Below are 19,650 nucleotides of genomic sequence, written 5' to 3'. Positions count from 1 at the left end.
GAATTACACAGGATCCCCAAAAATAGCTGATGTAGTGCTGAAGGCTGGAGGAGATGACAATTGTATGTCTCAAATACTTTTTTCTTTCCTTTCAATAATGTTTAGTTCTAGAAAGATGATAATAAGTGTAAAGCTTCCCTTAAAACTGTTTAAAGACATGGAATACAGTAACCATCTTCCTATCCAGATGCAGATTCCCACGTAACTAGCTAATAATAGTGTTTTCTTCGTCATTTTCCTCCATCCTTAACCTGGATATAGGGACATCCCCTGCAAAGCCTACAGAAAAAATGGAAAGCCTCTGTGATGCCACACTGAGAACAGAAGGAACCTAGCCCATAATTAAACTTCTTAAATGCTCTGATAATACAGATGGAAAAAAAACCTGACAGAAAAGAGATGTCAGAGCTCTGGCCCTTTATAACAGTACCTTCAATCACTGGATCATCTGTTATGTTCTGGCTAGGCTGCATTCAGATGTACTACTGACTAGACGAAGAAGAAAGTTGACTATCACCAGTATGCAAACTGTTACCTATATTCTGTCATCTTCTTGTTGTCCAACCCAGAAAAAAAGTCAGCAAGAGAACCGATATGCAATTCAAATTGCTTGTCAATTGACTCAAATTCAGTTTGCTGGGTTAATAGATAGTTATGAGGACTATATTGCTCTGCTAACTGCATATGTACCTTGCAGGCAGACAGGGTAAGGAGAGAGCAGAATCAAAAGCTCCTATCCTCCTTGCAGACTAGACATTGGGGTGAGTGAACTATATGGCCCTTCTCTACCCCTCCAATAAAAACAAAATACCAAACTATGTATATTGTTCAGCCCATGGGGCATGAAACAGAAACTAAAACCAGCAATGCTACACTACCACAGCATGAACCAATTACCCATGCAGGAAAGATGTTTCTCTTATGGATGCTTGATGGACATGAATTACAGAGTTCTGAAGATGCTGTGTTTACTCGGTTGGCTACTGAAATGGATAATTAGTTTTTATTAGCTGTTACGCAGCCACTAAGTACTTTGAATGCTTCTTGCCAAAACATATCAGAACACATACCTGTCATGATGTTACTGAACTGAACACTAGATCCACACAGTAAAAAGCTGAAGGAACTGAATACACAATAAATCTTCAGACAGGAATGTGCTACGTCCTTCTGCAACACAGAAAGTGCTGCTGCACTCACTGCTGAAGCATAAAGAATATCAATTATATCTAAATCCTTTTGATGTTTTTCTTTAAATAATGAATTCAGTAGAATGTTTATGCCCAGATTTCCCTAACAGAAAGCTGTCACTTTATACGAAAATATTGAAATTCACAGGTCACACGCATAATTAATTAAACAAGAGAATGATGCATAAGCTTCAATCAAACAGAGAATGCAGTGATGCCCTTCAAAAGCGAGTTTGAGAAGAGCTGTACGTATTCCAGAGTGTTTCTTAACGCAGAGAGGTGCTGGTGGCCTGAAGCCTGTCCCTAGTCTCTACTTGTATTTATCTGTCCACCCTGCCGTGGGTGGCAGGCACCGAGGCACCGCACCTGCCCGGGCTCGGCTCCCCTGCACCGCGGCGCTGGTCGCCTCCCAACAGGGAAAGTTTAGCCCCAGTTAACGACCTCTAAGACCCTTAAATACACCCAAGATTTGTCCCCTACAAAGGTTTCGGGGTGCTTGGTTTGCCAAAGGTAATTTACGAACTAGTTAAGCTTCGGCAGCCTTGCGGAGGAGAGTTGTCTTTTCCGCCCCCATCGCACACGCAACCGCGGCAAATTCAGCCCCGCGTCCCAGGGCAGCCCACGGACGGCCTCGGGTCCGTGCCGGCGTGCGAGGAAAAGGCTGGAGCCGAGGGCAGGCTGGGCAGCGCGGGGAGGACGAGCGGCCAGCCCCGCGCAGTCCCCGGCCCCGCAGGCTGAGCCCTGCCCGCGGCGGCCGCGCTTCTTTCGCTGCTCCCCGCCGCTCGCCCCCACTCACCGCCACCGAGCCCGAGGAGGAGGCGACGAAGACGCGGATCACCATCTTCACCTCATGAGCCGCGGAGACAGGAGCGGTCGGGACGGGGCAGCGAGGCTGCGAGGAGCCGCTCCCCGGCACGGGACGGGGCCGGGGCCGCGGCCGCCCGGCTCCACCTCGCCGCCGCCCCCGAGCGTGGCCACCGCCCGCAGCACCCCTGCTCTGCCCTGCCCTGCCCTGCCCTGCCCGCGCAGCCCCTCTCCCTCGGGCGAGCCGGGCTGCCAGGAGCAGCGATAGCGGCAGAGGCGGGGGTGTGCGGGCGGCGCGCAGGGCCCGACGGGCGCTGTAGTCCTCCCCGGGCGGGGACAGCCGTAGCACGGAGCCCGGAGCGAGCCAGGAAAGAGTCTGCCCGCCCCCAGCCGCCGGGGAAACGGAGGCATGCGGCAGCCTGCCCGCCCCAGCTGCCGTGCCCCAGCGCCCGGGACTGCCCGCTGCCACCGTGCGCCTGGGAGAGGCTGAGAGGGGCTTATGCCGCCCTCCAGGTGCGCTGCCCGCAGGTCGAGGTGAACAACGCCTGGAAGTGCTTCCCCTCGGCTGGATGGCTGCTCCTCGCTCCAGCTCGGGCTGCTCCTGGTCCTCCTACCCCGTGCGGAAGCCCCAGATCTGATCCGCTGGATCTGGGTCTGACCCCTTGGTCGCCGCTTACTGAGCCAAAGGGGTGGACAATGAGCCATTCTGGACAGGCATTCCTAGCAAGGCAAGCAACAGGGACAACGCAGGAGAGGCAGGACACGCAGGACAATGGGTGAGAGGGCTGTCCTATGCCATATATCCTAATGGAGTTAAACAGCGCTGCCCAGTTTCACTCCCTGGTATGGATGTATAGTTCCCAATATTGTCAGCTGTGGAACAGATGCTATTAATCATCAGGATAAGCAGATAACCCCAAATAACCCTTCATCAGTCAGCTCATCTGCAAATGACCAAGAGCAACTCGGTCCTCATCAGCTTTTGGCCCTGTGAGGATGCAGCTTGCTGTTAAATAAAGTCAAGAACCACGCAGCTCACAATCTTATACATATTACTATAGCCTAAACCCTCATCCTCCTACTTCCCTCCGTGCAGCCAGATGGTTGCTCATTCCTTCTGACTAAATTCCCCCTTCACACTGTTTCACCCCAATGATGAAATGTGCTGTGTCATCCTCCTTCACACCTTTGCATTGCCACTACCTCAGTGAATTTCCACAGTTCAGACTAAGTACAGACCTCGACTTGCTACTAAATATATCCTTAAAGCTTGTTATACAATTTAATATTGCTTATTTATTTTGAAATCCTGAATTACTTGAGGAAGGTACCTAGCAAGAGCTATAAAACTCTCAGTGCTCTCTTAGAGCTTGCTTTATCTTGTGGGATTCATTAGAAAGCTTTTTGCTGATTTCACTGTCCTCTGGATTGGAGCTTAATATTCAGGAATATAAAACAGGAATATAATATCAGGAATTCCTAAAACCAGGAATTCGAGTACCAATCTTGCAGAGATGTATGCATTACTTTGCTTTCGTGAGAGTGCTTGTTGAAAGAGAAAAAGAGTAAACTTTTTTGGAGTGCACTTAGGTACAAAGGTTAAGATTTTCTGGCTTCAGTGCTCCTGTCTTCACTTGAGCATAACCTTCACTATGGGAACCACAAACTGGTGAACAAAAAGTGTTTATTGTTTAATTGCTGCTGAATGACCAGGAAAAGCAGCAAAGGAGACAAACTTGTTTTTATGTTGGTTCATAAGGCAACACCAAGCAACTTCTTAAAATTCTGTGATAGGTGAGTAATTACAGGCATTTGCTGGAAAATTCTCATTACCTTAATCAGTGAATTTCCTTCATGCTGCAGAATTATTTCTGACAACAAATTTTTTTGTATGTCTCAAAGTTTTTCTTTAAAAGATGGAGGTTCTTACTTCCTACTTATGTCTCTATTTACTCACAACTAGAAAATATTTGGTTTAATATTCTATTTTGGCTATATTCTAATTTTATTAAACAAAATCAGGGCAACTCACTGCAGCTGGTTGTACATGGTTCACTCACAGCACTAATACACAGCTTTAAACTATAATATTAATAACTCCTGTTCACTAATATATTTCATAAATACTGCAAAGCAGGAAAAAAAAAGATATACTGATTTGAAGGGTGCTGGACATTTTTATCTCTCCTTAAATAGAAGAGAATGCTCCTACATCTCAGAGACAACCTTGACATCTAACCAATAAACCAGAGATAGCATGTGGCAATGGCATTATATGGAAAAAGCATGACCTATAAATGAGAAAATTAAGAATTCTAAAGGGACTGTAAAAACTGTAACTAAAGTATTTTTAAGATTGTTTCCTCTTCATATAAGAATCCTCTGTTTTGATAGCTTCAAAAGCCAGAGATACAGTCTCCTTTCCCATGTGGAAAACAGACAACTTTAATTTCAGTTCATTTGAAAGTCTTTATAAGCTGCATAAATCCTCAAAACCTATGGGGGGGAAAGGACAGACAAGACACTACACATTTTTTTAAATTGTTTTCAGAGTCTCCCTTTTGTTTCTTTAGCCCTTGGGTTGGTAGGTTCCTACAATTTGAACTTCAAAACAAAGTCTAAGCAGCTAAACTCATGGCCAGAGTTGATGGACTCAAATGGAGCTAAAGTACCAGAGCTCACAAAGATCTTCCCTCTGTCACATTTGGCACAGCCTCAGCCAAAGCTTCAGCATCTTTATTCCATAAATATTTAGAGAAATCATCAAAGAGTAGGGGGCTCCCTGCCCACATGATAACTAATCTTTTAACTTGATTAAAGGATCCTTTCAAACACTCTTTGGAACTGATGTTGAAAAATCTCACCCTGTATTCCAATGAATATTCTTGTTGTTCTCAATTTTTAAGTATATTTATCATATTTTGGACTCAAAATTTTGCACCTAGCGCTTTTCAGTATTAACTTTGATGCAACATGGGAATTGCAAAACCGACAGCTTTCTCATGTCTCTCTTTTGCCAGTCTTTCCATACACATAATGAAGCTAGTTCGTTGTAGAAGTAATCCAGAAAGTTAGGAAAAATAAATGTTACACTTAAAAGCTGAAGATTTTAATGCTTGTAGAGCAGCATCTTACTTTATGTGGCTCCTAAGCAGAGAATTGTTTCTCTGTGGTGTGTGAAACCTATTGGACATCATCTCATGATGTTTTGCATTTTCAGGTGGTGTACGGGTTAAGACTGGACATCACCCTTTGTCCTGCAGCTGCTGCTGGTAAATGTCCTGAGGCCACTCCTGTAACTCCATTTCTTTTGTACAGTTCTGGACACTTGAAGACAAAGGGGAACTTTTAGTTAAGTAGAAGAAATGTAATAAATTATAAACATTGCTAAAATGATTTATGAGCAGTTTCCCATGTTTACAGGAGGAACATGCAGAAAGACTGGAGTAGACAATGAGAATTTATGGGGGGCAGGGATAGTTTCTAAAGATTTTGTGGTAAGAATGGTTCATTGTTATGCCAGATCTTCATGGAAGATTAAACAGAACTTTACTGCTGCTAAGGTAACAAAGTACACACAAACACAAGGCTCATGAGTATGTGGAAATAGAAGTATAAAAGTACAACTTTGAACAAAGGACATTCTAGTTATGATAAAAGATGATTGTATAGTAAGATGAAACAGGCATAGAATAAAAATATGGGAGAAACAAAATACTACATTCGGGACTGAAAAAATTGTTAAGGTAGCTTTATTTCCACCTGAAAGAAGCAGTCTGTCCAAGGCATTTTAGAAGTTTTCTGGTCTGTGGGTTGTTGGTGCCAATCAGTTATTTCTCTGGGTTCTGTGAAACATTGCTAAGAAACAGTGAAGTCTTGTAGATTCTGCCACAGTCCACATACTTTAGATTTCTAAAGAGGTCTTTATCACTTTTTAAAAATTCCAAGTATAAAAACATGTTGAAAATTACAGATTTAGTATGCCATTAAATGCTCTGACAGTTCAGATCAATCTTTTTTTGGTGGAAATGTGACTGTCATAGTAGGGAAAAGTAAATGAAGTCAAAGGGTAGAGAAGACACAGTGCTCCGGCTTCAACAGAGCTACAGAGTATCATCAGCTACTCTTGCACTGCAGAACACCAGAGAAAGATAACTGAAAGGCTCTAAAGCATACAAAATGGCCGAGATAATGCAATGTAAGTACATGACTGTTTCACTTGTTGAGTAATGGCACTCATTGTGGTGGCTGATAGCTGTCTTGGCCAGACACAGCTTGAAAGCACATGAGATAATGCTGCTTGGAGCCCAAGCGTACATCCTAGAAGCCACTGTATTTTTAAGGTATCATTTTATTCACAGAAGTAAACTCCAGGGCACATTTTCTCCATTGTGCTTTAATAGCTGCAGCTATGGGCTGTGCATACCCCTATGAATCCTCCTCTACATGTACAACAGACCAAGCAGATCCTAGTCAAGGAGATCACTCTATCCTTTGCAAAATTTTTGGGATGTTTTATTAATCATTGATGTTTCTCAATAACAAACTCCGTCTCATTCAAGACTCTGTTCTTTCCAGAACCTTCACTGTGGCCAGAAGTTTACATTCAGAGCATTTCTCAGTTCTCCCCACAGTCAGATTTTAGAGATAACATCCCAAGATAGAGCTCTTTCTCTTTTGATTTGAATTACTCTGAAGCTACAATGAAGCCCATGTGTTAAAGTAGGCTCTTGGAAAGAGACAGAACTGGAACAATTTTGAGAAAAATACTGATTCTTGCATTTACAAATTTGTGGAATTTACAAATTTGTGGTTGAGGAGAGCAGAGAGGTACATCTGTTCTTAATTTCAGAATTATTTCTGTACCATCTCTTTGTAACTGACAGAAGAAAATAAACCCAAACAAACAAAAAAATTTACTGAAAATTCCAGAGATATTCAGTAAACCTTCCTTCATGCCATTAAATCTAAATGTACTTAGACAATTAAAAACCTGTATGAGTCTATTCTTCTCAGTGGCTGCTCTTTAGGTGAAGTCACAATCTGCTGCTTTTTAGTTAAAACATGACTAGTTTTAGTATCTGTGGCTGCTTTGATTCCCTCCATGAATTCCTAATACTAAGCACCTCTGCAAAGAAAAACATTTTCCTGTGAAATTCCACATCTGATATAGGTCAGTCATCTGACTTGCTCAGTCAACTGAAGGTTAAAACATCTTTCATGTTCTGTGTAAATCAGTCATCATTCCTTAAGCTTCCTGCTACATCGTGTAAGAAGCTCTAGAGTTCATTTTCTACTTGTGTCTTTAAAGATCCACTGTTACTGAAGGTGGTGGCTCTGACTGAGGAGCAGGAATTCAGGCAGGTTTCAGTCAGTGTCGAGCCTTCTACCTCGTCTACACTTTCAGCACAAGATACTGCAAGCAAATCAGGCCCAACAATGTCAAATCCAGTAGGTTTGCATTTGTATTTCTGATTTGAACAACATTTAGTAATCTACATTGCTGCAGAGGGATGAGGGATGAAAGCCCCCACAAATCTCATTTCCCCATCTGTCATTCCAATGAAACCTAAATTAGCAAGCACTCAAGATGTGAAGTGCTCTCAAAGAGCAGCCATGGAGCCTTACATTCCTGCCAGCCCTTTCCGGGAGGGATCTTCTGCCAAGCCCTCGGAAAAGCAATCTACCACCACATTCATTTTGGCTTTTTTTCAGCAGTTTTCTCATATCTGTTCAGTTCCACTCTGACAAGGCAATTTAGAAGACTAATTTCTTGCAGAATGCAGAAGTGGGTCAGCAGTATATTTACACATGCAAGGACAAAAAGAGAGCAATCTTGTGGAGAGTAAAGTGCAATTGAGTACGTGAATTTTGTCAACTTTCCTAAAGTGCATGCACTAAATGAACTAAGAATAGTTCTTATTTTTATAGTATTTAGGAGTTGCTTAGATGTTTCACAGAACAGAGAGGTGGAAAGCATCTCAAATGTGGAAAGCTGATGTAAATTTGAGGATAAGGATTATGTGTGCTCTGCATTTCAAGCATGGGTTCAAGCCCACAGATGGACTTGTGCACCTCCCACTGAGGGTGCACAAGACTGTACTCAGTCACAAGTTTGAGATGATCTTTAGGAACTATCAGAAAAAAATCCTTGGCACCCTTGTTTAATCCTCATCTCAGAGGCCAAAGGTGTCCCCACATGCAGCATGGGTGGCCAGTAGTGGTCTGCTGGCCCCTACCCTGTCTCAGGTGTAGCCCATCTCTCTGCAGAAGGTGACACAGACTGACAGAGCACTTCCCCACAGACAGGACACATGAGCAGCATGAATTTAACTCCATGGAAGCAGTGCAGACAACTGCAGCCAACCTGCTGGCATTCTTCTCGACCAGGGGAGTGATGCCCTGACATTTGATATTGTTGGCTTCTTGGGCAGGGTCCAAGGGGAATGAGAGAGTGGAAAAAGCACATGGGTTCTGTTTCCCAAACTGGAGAGGGGATGACCCAATGTGGAGAGGGGACTAGCAAGTGGGAGCTGAAGCTGGTAGAGGGAGAAGGCAGAACAGGAAAGAGTGGCAGCCGTAATTAGGCCTGTGCTGCAGACAGGCTGTATTGACCCACATGGGAAGTGATTGCAATGTCATAGGCAGTTTGAATCAAGATGACCCTTTACTGCCTGGACAGAAGGTGAAGAGATGTAGACTCAGAGCAGGAGCACACAGAATGGAAACCAGGTGCCTGGCCTGGCACCATCAAGTTAACATAGATACAACCTGTGCAACCAATACACTGAACAAAGGAACGTGTAGGAGGCAATGTAAGCCAAACAAAAAGGCAGCTAAATAAATGAGAAACCATACAGTGGGTCGGGTGATGGGTAGAGAAATCATTCATGTCCTTCCATGCATCACCTTACAAGTCTCAACCCAAACTGTTTTGAACTAAACATGGACCTGCCTGTCAAAGTAGATGTACATTTTGTATTCTTTGGTAGGGTAACCCTGAACAAAATTTTGCTAATATTTGTTTATTCCTTTTAGATTTGTAGAATAAAGTCAGTTACATTTTGCATTTCCATGTCCTGTGTTCTGCACAAAGTTTTCCCTGATCAGATCTTTGGTGCAGCTGCTACTGTCTCAGAGCTACCTGAGATTTATTTTCCTCTGCTATAAAGGTACTGGGGAGGTAGTGGTTGGAAAGCAGTATTTTCCATAGGGGGCTAATTAACCTGCAACTGTTGTTCAGTTGCAAAATGTAAAGTGGTTAAAATGCTAACTAGAATTTTTAGCACTTTCCAAAAGTCAGCTACAAAACTCAGTACTGTTACCCCTGGCCACATTTGATTTTACCATCTCTTCTTTGCAGAAAAGGAATTATATTCTTTGCATCCATGTTTTTCCACTGGGAGAACTGCTGTTTGACACAATAAGTATGTATGACTTTGGTCAGTGAAGGCTCAGCTTAGGCCAGCTTCCAGACTAGTCAGAACATGAATTGGATGGGAAGAGCAAAAAGCTAATACAGCCCCATTTGTTTGGGTTTTTTAATTAACTAGAAAAGGATGATGAAAGACACACAACTAGTTTTCATGGGAAATCTGTAAAACAAACATGGCTTGATCAAAATGAGAAGCTAGGAGAGGCTAGCAAAATTAATCTTGCTGCAAGAAATATTTTGTCAATTCATCAGAACCATCTCCTCAAGATATACTTTCTATTTCACTAAGCAACGGACATCATGCAGCCAGCAGGGTCAAGTCTGATGCTCTGCTAATGGCATGGCAAGAGTAAGCATTTCAAAGCTGCCATTGATTTTTTCTAAATGCAGCTAGACTGAACAAAAATTACTTTCAGAATAGCAGATATAAAATAAATAATGAAGGTATGGCCAAGCAACTATGCTGCTAAACTTGTTTTGACAGCATACCTGTCTCAGTCATAACCTCTTTTAGTCATGGTCAGCATAGGCTGCTCTTAGATAACTCCTGAGAAAGAAGCTACAGTATTTTAAAAACCTTACTTGTCTAAATTTTCTTTTTTGTATACAGGAAGTTGTCTTTTGACCACAATTTGTCCACAAATGGACAAATATGATATAACAGCTCTACCAGACCCTATGTGGGTGAATATTTGTGCTGTCTACTTTCAATATGTAAACTTTCTCCACCCCTCAACCAGTCCTATTTAAAACAACAGGAGATAACTTTGACTCAATACTAACTTTTTAAAGATAATAACTAAAGCTTAGGAAAGTCTGAGAAATATTAAACTCAACACAATTGTGTCACAATTGGATGCAGTAGCTTTCAATGGAATCTAGATAACAGGACATGCAACAGACCCATTCTCAGAGTTTTTGGACTACATAATAGGCTGCACTGGAGGCCAGTGTCACGGGTTCCTTGTCACATCATCAGCAGTTCAAGGACTAGGAAGGCTTCAGCAAAGACCTCATGGGAAACTTGACAGCAGGGAAAAATATTCTTTCATTTACCCACAGAGCCAATTCAAATCTGTCATTTCGAATCCCCATTGAATCAGTAAAGTCTGCAGCTGCAGTCCTCATTCCCATTGAGTAGACCTCACTCAGACAAGTAGAATTCAGTGAAATAAACGGGTCTATCTGCATGAAAGACAGATACTCCACAACATGGGTTGCAGATTCAGGCTGGGAAACAATTGTGAATCATCATGAAAGTAAGAGCAGACTTCTTTTTAGAATGTGACTGGCAAGAGCCTTACAAACCTATTATATGACCCAGTGGTGAGACATGGGCCTAGAGAAACCAGCCTTGCTTCTGATTTTAGCTGCCAACCTAGGTGCAGCAGGCAGAAAATCAGAGAATCATATGCATCCTGCATATCTTCTTGAAAGCAACTTCTGAGAGACAGCCTGTCTCGCAATGTTTCTTTTAGGATCTTTGAATTTTGTCACTTTCTGCCACGTAGCTATTAAGCATGATAAGCAGTAAATAAATGTTAAACATGGTCACCATACCTCCAGACATCTACATTTTACTCAGATTCAGCTTTATCTGTGGTATCTTCACGCTGTCTCCATGTTGCTGCCACTTCCAAGGCTGGGCTGCATCACCTCTTAGTCTGGAATTGCATCTGGTTCAACACAGATGTTGAACAAATAAGAATGATTTTTATGGGACTAGGATATGATGAAGATCATGGCTGAAGATAAAGTTTCTCTCACAGGCTGGAATTCATGTATTAAGAATAAACCCTCTACGTATTCAGAGCAAATTTCTCATGAGACTGATCAAAAACAGTGCTGTGAGCTTCCCCAGGAACTAAGGGCTATTTATATTTCTTGGTACAAGTTACACTAACAAATAAAACCAAGTAAACTGGGTTATAATATTTCTCCTATGTCTGGAACTTGCTGAATTCCAAGAGAGATAGGAACCTTTGTCAGTGAAGCAAATATTTTTTTGTCTGTCAGATGGAAAATCATTTCTTGTTTTAATATGGGAAATGAAAGACTGTTTCCAAATATGTTTAGTGTCATAGAGCTGGTTCTTATATAGAATCATCTCTCTTATCTACAGAATATTAGTATGGACTTACTAAATTCATGTTACATCCGCCTACATAATATATTTTATGATATTTATATTCTTCAGGAATTCAGAAGACTAAAGGAGGAAAAAACAACAATAAAAAAACCAACCCTGCATACAGTCTTAATCTCATTTCCCCACTCTCTTTCTGTGACCTTGGAACCTTGGAATTTTTTGTAGTATTGATTTGTAGCATTTCCTAACATATTAGTTATTTTCTAAAGGTTTTGCTGTCCTCTTGCTTTTTTTTTTTTTTTTTTTTTTAAGAAAGAACAGGTTTGTTTTAGTAATAATGAATGTTTCATTGCCCCTACAGATCATTCAGGGACACCATTCATAGTTAATGATTAAAATGCAGTAATAAAACATGAAAAGTTTGAAAGCCAACAGTGATGCCTCTGAAGATAGATCTTTGACAGAAATTGCTGACATCATCAGAAAATCTCCCTCTATAAATATATATGCAAACACAATAATTTTGCTTTTTATTGTTTTCTCCTTTTGCCTTCTCTTCCTTGCAGGCACCTTTTGTATGTGCAGTTTCAGGTCAATACTCTAGCAAGATGGCAGTTTGTCTATAATTTAATTTAGTATTTTTCTCTCTTCATTTAAATTTTGTACTCATTTTCAGCCTGCAGTGATTATTTGCATGGAAAGAAATTGTCTTCAAATTCTATATTTAGCCTGGTATATCGGATTAGAAATGTAAGCCAATCATCCAATGAGGTTAATTTTAAATCCTGTGGAAATTGTACCACCCTATTCAGTTTTCTCAGTACTGGTACCCATCTTGTGTGAGGTCATATGACCTTTAACATCAATGTCAAATGTAATTTTCCACCAAAAGAAGTACATGCAATGCCCTTAAAATATTCATTTTAGAATTTATAAGGAGAAGAAACCTGAGCAGCAGCCTTTTTTTTAAGCTGATGAACTGAGGGCTGTGATTGTGTTTTAAAATATGCAAAGAATGAACAGAAATGTCAAGACAAAAAAGCAGAAACTTGTGCTCATTCTACTTTTCCTACCACAAGCAGTATTCATCGGTTCTTAGTTCAGGGTTACCCACCAATATTGGTAGACCAGCATTTTAGCCAGTGCTGTATTTATAATGATTAATCAACACTAATATCAATAAATACTATTTTGAAGTTCTACATCTGCTTTAACTGCTGCTTTCCAGCTCAGTTTGTAACCATTCTGCCCCTCTAAAAAAGCAAACATTTTGGATTTTTTTTTTAACAATACTATGGTCTTCTTGGCAGTAACTGTCTAAGGGTGACTATCACATTCATCATCTCCATCAAATCTATTTATATCTATTGGTTAAAATCCAGCTTGTGATCACTGAGCTGCAGATGGAGCTCCCTGAACAGCCAAGGAGTGCATGCATCCATGCCAGGAACACTTGGAGTCACTGTGGAGAAAGGGCTGAGACGATCTGTCATTACACAGTCTTTATCCCATCAACCTCAGAGAGGTGGCAAAAAAAGGCAAAGACTGTTACCTTACCTAAGTATTAGTGCTAGGACTTTTAGCAGGCTTCGGGGCTTTTTCCAAGATAAAAAAAATGAAATTTACATGTAATTAAAGACAATATAGGGAGTAGATGTGATGTCCAGCTTCCAATAAACCATTAACAAAATATTAAATAGATATACTTTTAAAGTATGGGAAATGCAGGGAAGGAGTTCTTTTTAAAACCTACTTTTCCAGCAGAGATTGTTAAACAAGGCAGGTCTAACATAAACTTCTGGATGATCTGCAACAGGGATATTTTTGTTTTCTAGGGCATGGGCTTGCTTGAATATTTCATTCCTCACAGTGCTCATAGCAGGAGCTGCAGAACGGGCTTTAGAAAAGAAGGAAGACAGTCAGAATATTCTCCTTCAAGGCCATGAGCCATGGAGGGGGGTCCCATCCCTGTGCAGAGCTGCACTGGTTTCAGAAGGGCTCCACTCCAGGTGGACATCAGGGTGTTTCCTCATGGAGCGCTGCAGAATTAGGCTAAATCAAACATATTTAATATGATCTCAGAGAGCTAAGCTGCTTATCGCTGTGTGACAGATAATACATTATACAGCTGAGTGGCTAATAGATTAAACAGAGAAAGGCTAATGTCAGGGCATTTTCACTGCCTTTGGCTTACATTCTCCCCCAAGGAACAACACTGTGAATTTGGAAGGTGCAGGAAAGTTTCTCAGCTTCCTCAGTTTCTCCTGAAAACCTGCTTAAAAATATGTATAAAGTAAATCCTGTCTTCTGTATGTGGAAAAACTGAGCAATCCTTAAAGTCATCATGTTTCATAAATATATTAATGGATCTTAAACAGGAATAAGGAATTAGTAATTAGCTAAATGTATTATTACAGGAAATCAGTCAAATGTTAAGAACTCTTTAGTTTAGTTCTGAAATTTCTGTTTCAAAAAGAAGTTTCAATCTACAAAAGTACAAAGGAAATATCTCTGCTAGTGAAAAGATACCTACGTTTAGTTGCACTGGTGTGTACAAGCCACTGATGATCCCTCTCCAGAACACAGCCTGAGAAGGATCAGGATTTCACATTAGTAACTATTGTCATAAATCAGATTAACAGAATGAACAAGCACTTGCACGAAAATAAAGAGGCATTTTTATCTTCTGAATTTATATTTTAGGAAACTGTGTTTATTTACTCAAACTATTTCAGAACTGTAACTCTGTCTCCTTCCCTGTGAAAATGTGACCACAGACAGTGCCATGGTGTTCATGGTTCAGCTAGCACTCTCCACAAAGATCCCTGTACATGCTTTGGGAGGCAGCACAGGGCAGGGCACACTCCTGGCTTGGAAACAGCAACACAATTTCAGAATCACCACATTACAGACTACCATCGTTTGAAGGGACTTCTGGAGGCCAGCAGTCAAACAAGCTGCTCAAAGTAGAGGCAACTATGTTGGGTTGCCTGGGGCTGTATCCAGTTAAGGTCTTAATATCTCCAAAGCTGAAGATTCCAAAGCTTTTCTGGGCATCCTTCTTCAGTGTTTGACCACCCTCATGGTGAACATGTTTCTCCTACCATCTGGCCAGAATTCCCCATGTTGCAATGTGCATTCAGCTGCCTCTCATCCTTCCACTGGGCACCTGGGGAAGAGTGTGGATAAATCTTCCCCATACCCGCCCAGCAGGTAACAGCGACAGCACTAAGTTCTTCCTGAAGCATCTCTTCTGCAGGCTGAGCAAAGCCAGCAGCCTCAGCCTTCCCTTGAATATCCTGTGCTCCAGCTCCTCACTGGCTTCGTGGTCCTTTACAGAGATCAATCCAGGTTTTAAATGTTTTTCTTGTACTGGAAATACCAAGCCACATGCTGGGTCATGTTCATCACTAGGATCCCAGAGCTTTTTATAGGGAACTGCATCCTGGCCCATACTTGCCTCATGGGGTTACTCTGTCCCCAAGGATGACAGCGCCTGCAGAGCCAGCAGGGCCGGGCTGGAGCGGTGATGGGTCAGCCCAGACCCCGCGGTCCCAGGCTGCTCCAGAGCCACCGCGTTGCCTGTGCATGAGCTGAGGTTCCCTGGGCACAAGACACGCAGCTGACCGCAGCTGCCGATAGCAAGGGTTGGCCCCGGCTGCACGCCCTCCACAGCACTTTAGAGACCACTCTTGTCTGCACTGGCATGGAACGAGCCCCCAGCTCAAGAGCCAAACCTCAGGAGTGGGAATATATACCCAAAGCCCCAGCTAACTCCATCCCTTGGCCAGCTCAGTAATAAAGACATTAAACAATACTGGCTCCAGCTTCCAGCCTTGAGGGATGCCTCTAGCTACTAGCAAACCCTTGTGAAAAAAGGCAGTTGGATGAAAGGAAGAAGGACAAATTTAAAGGCGGGACGACGCGGTTTCCAGCCCCTCCATCGCCTTTCAGGGCCGGTTTTATTCGCTGCCTCCGCCGGTGCTGAAGCCCCATCTAGAGCATCGCCGCGCTATTGCGCCCGCCGCCCCGACGGGACCGGGCACCCGCAGCTCCGGGGCGGCAAAAACCTTCCGTCGCCCCTAAGGAAGAGGAGAAGGGTTAAAAACCCGAAGGCAAAATGGCCTGCTCGGCAATCTTGTGCTTCGGCTGTCAGGGCCCTTGGCAATGGCACCGCGGTAATTTGAATTTCAGACCTCGTATAGAAAAAGGTAATGTTGAACCAGCCTTTCCAGGCAATAAATATAATCACTTGGGTAACTACAGGCAGCTTTAGCTAGCAAGTGAAGTCAAGCAAACAAAGAGAAATGCTGATATGGGATATTAATGAAGGAATTAATGGATTATGGGTTTATTAACATCAGTCAACACAATTTCCCAGGAACCCAGTCAGTCAAACAAATTTGATACTGTTTTAATGACATTAAGCATTAGACTGATAATGAAGATTGTGGCTGAAATTGTGTCTTTGCCAAATATTTGACATAATCTTGCATTAAAAATATATTTTAAAAATTGTAGCATGTTACATGTTAATTTTTAAAACTGGTTAAAAACTAGGTCATAAAAATACACTATAGCTGAAGTGTTTTCAATTCAAGGGATTGCGTATTTTTCAAACTTACAGAAGAATCTTTTGGGTATTAATTTTTTCAAATCCAAGAGCATTTATCAGTGTTCTTGGTGACAACTGCATTACTGTACATAAAATTTGCAATATGACACACAAATTACTGCTAATGTGAAAAACAATAAAGGTAACAGTTCTATTGTACAGACTGACCAATTGTTGAGATAAAAACATTGTCCAGTTTTGTTAATTCAGATGTGATCACAAATGCAAGCTCATGAACCTGAAAACCAAAACCAGAACCAAATATTTAGATCTGAGACTGAGTCCTAAAATGCAATAGGGTGTGCCAAAAGAAGCTCATAAGAAGTAAAGGGGTTAATCAACAGCAGTTGACTGTTGATGCCACAATAAAAGTCCTAATCAAAACATACATACGTGAGATATGCATACCTGAGAATTTAAATGATACACTGTCTTAGTAGGGCCAGTGTCATCATCTCCAGCATTTCTTCTCCATAATATGTATTCTGCTGTTGCAGAATCACAGCATGTCTGATGTCCCAGGGACCTCTCGATATTGTCTGACCCAGTACCCACCTGCTCAAGCAGGGTCAGCTAGGGTAGGCTGTTCAAGACTGTGTCCAGTCACATTTTAGAGCATCTCCAAGGATGAAGATTCCTCAGCCTCCCTGGGCAAACTTCTTGTCTTTGATCACCTGCAGAGTAACAAGTCTTTTATGTTTAAATGGAACTTCTTGTATTTCAAAGTGTGTCCATTACTTCTTGTCCTGCCATTGGGTATTGCTGAGAAGCACGTGATTCCTTTGCGTTTAGTCCCCTCATCACGTATTTACAGCCCCTCATACATCAGATGCCTCAATCCCTTCATGGTCCTTCACTGGACCCACTCCAGTATATCCATGCCTCCCTTCTACTGGGGTGCCCAGAACTGGTCCCAGCACTCCCAAAGTGTGCCACGAGTGCTGAACAGAAGGGAGGGTCCCTTCCCTCACCAGCTGACAGCACTCCCCCTCACAGCCCAGCTGGCACAGGTTGCAAGAGTGCACTGCAGGTCTGTGTTAGTGTTCATACCTCACACATGGTGTATCCCAGCACAACTTTACCTACATCTTATGTTCAACCACTCTGTACCTAATTATCTCTGGCACAGGTACTCAGTTTTCCTTGTCAACGTCATTGCTGTTCCACATTGGAAGTGACCCTGGAGATGGGATCCAGTTATAATCATAAAACAAGCTAATTTCAGCATCCTGCCCTGACAACCCCTCCAACCTGCTTAGTCACAATTATTTCACCAAGTGACAGGTAGTCAGTGTCAACCAGGTCTCACAACTTGTACTTTCAGAGCATTGAGGACACAACCCACCAGCTCTGGCAGACATTGTTAAGGTAATTTATCATATAAAATTCCCACTTCCCTGGAAGAGAAGCTACAGCCACAAGTGAAGACGAGTTTGACACAGAAAAACAGATTTACCTGAGAATACCTGAGATACAGCTACTCACCTCCTTCTGTAGGCTCTCATATGAGCAGGCAGCTGGGGCCTTAAAACTGTACTTAAACATAAAACAACTTAAAACTCCCACATCTCTCCCAGTCAATTTATTTGGGTAGAAGTACTTCTTTCCACTACTAAAAAAAATGTGCATTTTCTTGCTTGGAACTAGTTCCAGCTTCTCACCACTAAGGCTTATTACACCTTTTTACCTCTGGACTAAAAGTCCTCCACCAAGACGAACAATAGAGCTCACCATCAAACAATCTCTCAACTTTTATTGGTATTGAATCTTCTCTTGGGTGTCTCTCCCTGTAACACTGAGTTTTATGGACCCCTGGTGATTCTTGAAATGTGTTTGTGAAGCCTTTTTAGTTTTTCAACACCTTTCTCCAAGTGTAGACACCACAACCACCTACCTTAGTTCAGCTGGCAGGTTTTACTTGCACAGAAAGATACGATACCATTTTTCTCTCCGAACTGTTATCTCCTGGCAGTATCCAGGGAATTAACTGGACTAAATCTCCAACTATCAACACTTCTTATTCAGTTTTTTTTTTGGTTTTTTTTTGTTTTGTTTTGTTTTTTTTTTTTTATTACTTTAGCCACATGGTGACCAGAAAAAGATTAAACAAGTAAGAGTAAAGCCTATTTGTTTGGATGGACATATCTCCTTTTTCATTGATGATATGAGCTGTCAGAGGACTAGGCCCTCAAACCCAGCATTAGGTTTTGTAAACATCCTTAGTGCAGTCCTTGAATCTGTCTCAGCAGACCCATGATTTTTCTTTGACTGTGTGAAACATCCCTCCTCTACAATCCAGGTTAGTTCAGTCCCTGTCCTTGCTTTTCTGACAACTAAACAGTGACTGATGTCATTTGCTACTAGGTTTTAGAAGAGGATTGACGGCTTTGGTTATAAAACAGAAGGGGAAAAAAACACCCAGAAAGCAGTCTTCATCAATCAAAGCATCCTTGAAGCACAGTATGGAACAGTATGGAGGCACAACATGAATAGTATAATATTCTAGCATTTGAGAAGGGGGGAACTTCAAATCCTGAGAGGACAAAAAGGATGTTCATACAATCATATAATATCCTGAGTTGGAAGGGACTCACAAGGATGACTGAAGTCAATGTTATTTAATACTAATGAGGAGAATTCCAGTAAGTTGATGAATACATTGTGTCGCAGTGCCTTCCTCAGTCGGCACTAGCCCAGTACCCTTGGCACTGCAGGCAGCAAGGGCCACGTTCATTTGCCACTGCGGGCAGGAACTATGGCCTGTGAGGCCAAAGCCACCAGACTGGAGGAGGCGTGATACGACACTGACAAAAGCAGGGAGTCATCCTTTTGGGGGTATCAGCGTTTCAAGTTTATTGGAGGTCTGAGGAGACAACCACTGCCCAAAGGGAGATAAGCCCCAAAAGGCCGCAAGCACTGTGTGCACAACCTTTTATATGGGGGAGGTACCAAGGGGAGGGAACAACAGTCAACCAATGGGAAAACAACTGGGGGGTGGGAACCGAGGTGACAAGCAGAGGAAACATCCAATGGGGTGAGAGGGAGGGAGGGGACCCCAGGGACCAGCCTATCAGCCGAGGCCCTGGGTAGAACTTTCTAGGTGAAAGGGAGGGGCCTCAGAATAACGGACAGGCTCAGGGGAGGGGCCAGGGGAGTGACTCAGCATAACTTAACCAATGGGGTAGAGGGAGGGATGACTGGCAGACGGAGGGGGGAGGAGAAGAAGGGAGGCCGGACCATTTAACATAAAGAGGGGGAGAGGGAGCAACCATAAGTGGGGGGAATTTAAAACACACCCCAACAACATTGCAAAAGTTTATGCACTACAAGCTGTAAAGGCTCAAATGCACCCTACCTAGGATTTTAACAAATCAAGGCTATGAAGTCAGAAATGCTATCACCAAGCTGCTGTCCTACTCAGTGGTTCCCAAAGTGCCCAAGGCACATGTTTGGCTCAGAGACATCTAAGCCTTCACAGCAACAGGCAGAATATATCTCATGGATTACTTCAGTCTGC

At 42.5% G+C, this 19,650-nt stretch overlaps 1 protein-coding gene across 1 annotated transcript in view; it reads right to left on the bottom strand.

The window, feature by feature from the left end:
- The window catches only part of SH3BGRL2 (SH3 domain binding glutamate rich protein like 2), a 51,024-nt gene extending 36,052 nt beyond the window's left edge, over positions 1-14,972 (bottom strand). The window contains exons 1-3 of the mRNA XM_072926116.1: positions 14,721-14,972; positions 10,486-10,659; positions 1,987-2,604 (exon numbers count right to left, since the gene is read on the bottom strand). Of these exons, the coding sequence (XP_072782217.1) occupies positions 1,987-2,604; positions 10,486-10,659; positions 14,721-14,972 (1,044 nt within the window). The remainder of the gene's footprint in view (positions 1-1,986; positions 2,605-10,485; positions 10,660-14,720) is intronic.
- Between the last annotated feature and the right edge of the window lie 4,678 nt (positions 14,973-19,650).

This window comes from Taeniopygia guttata, chromosome 3, assembly GCF_048771995.1.
Source record: "Taeniopygia guttata chromosome 3, bTaeGut7.mat, whole genome shotgun sequence".
In the NCBI taxonomy this organism is placed as follows: domain Eukaryota; kingdom Metazoa; phylum Chordata; class Aves; order Passeriformes; family Estrildidae; genus Taeniopygia; species Taeniopygia guttata.
The sequence above is the reverse complement of the archived record's forward strand: the minus strand, read 5'-3'. Positions and strand labels throughout refer to the sequence as shown.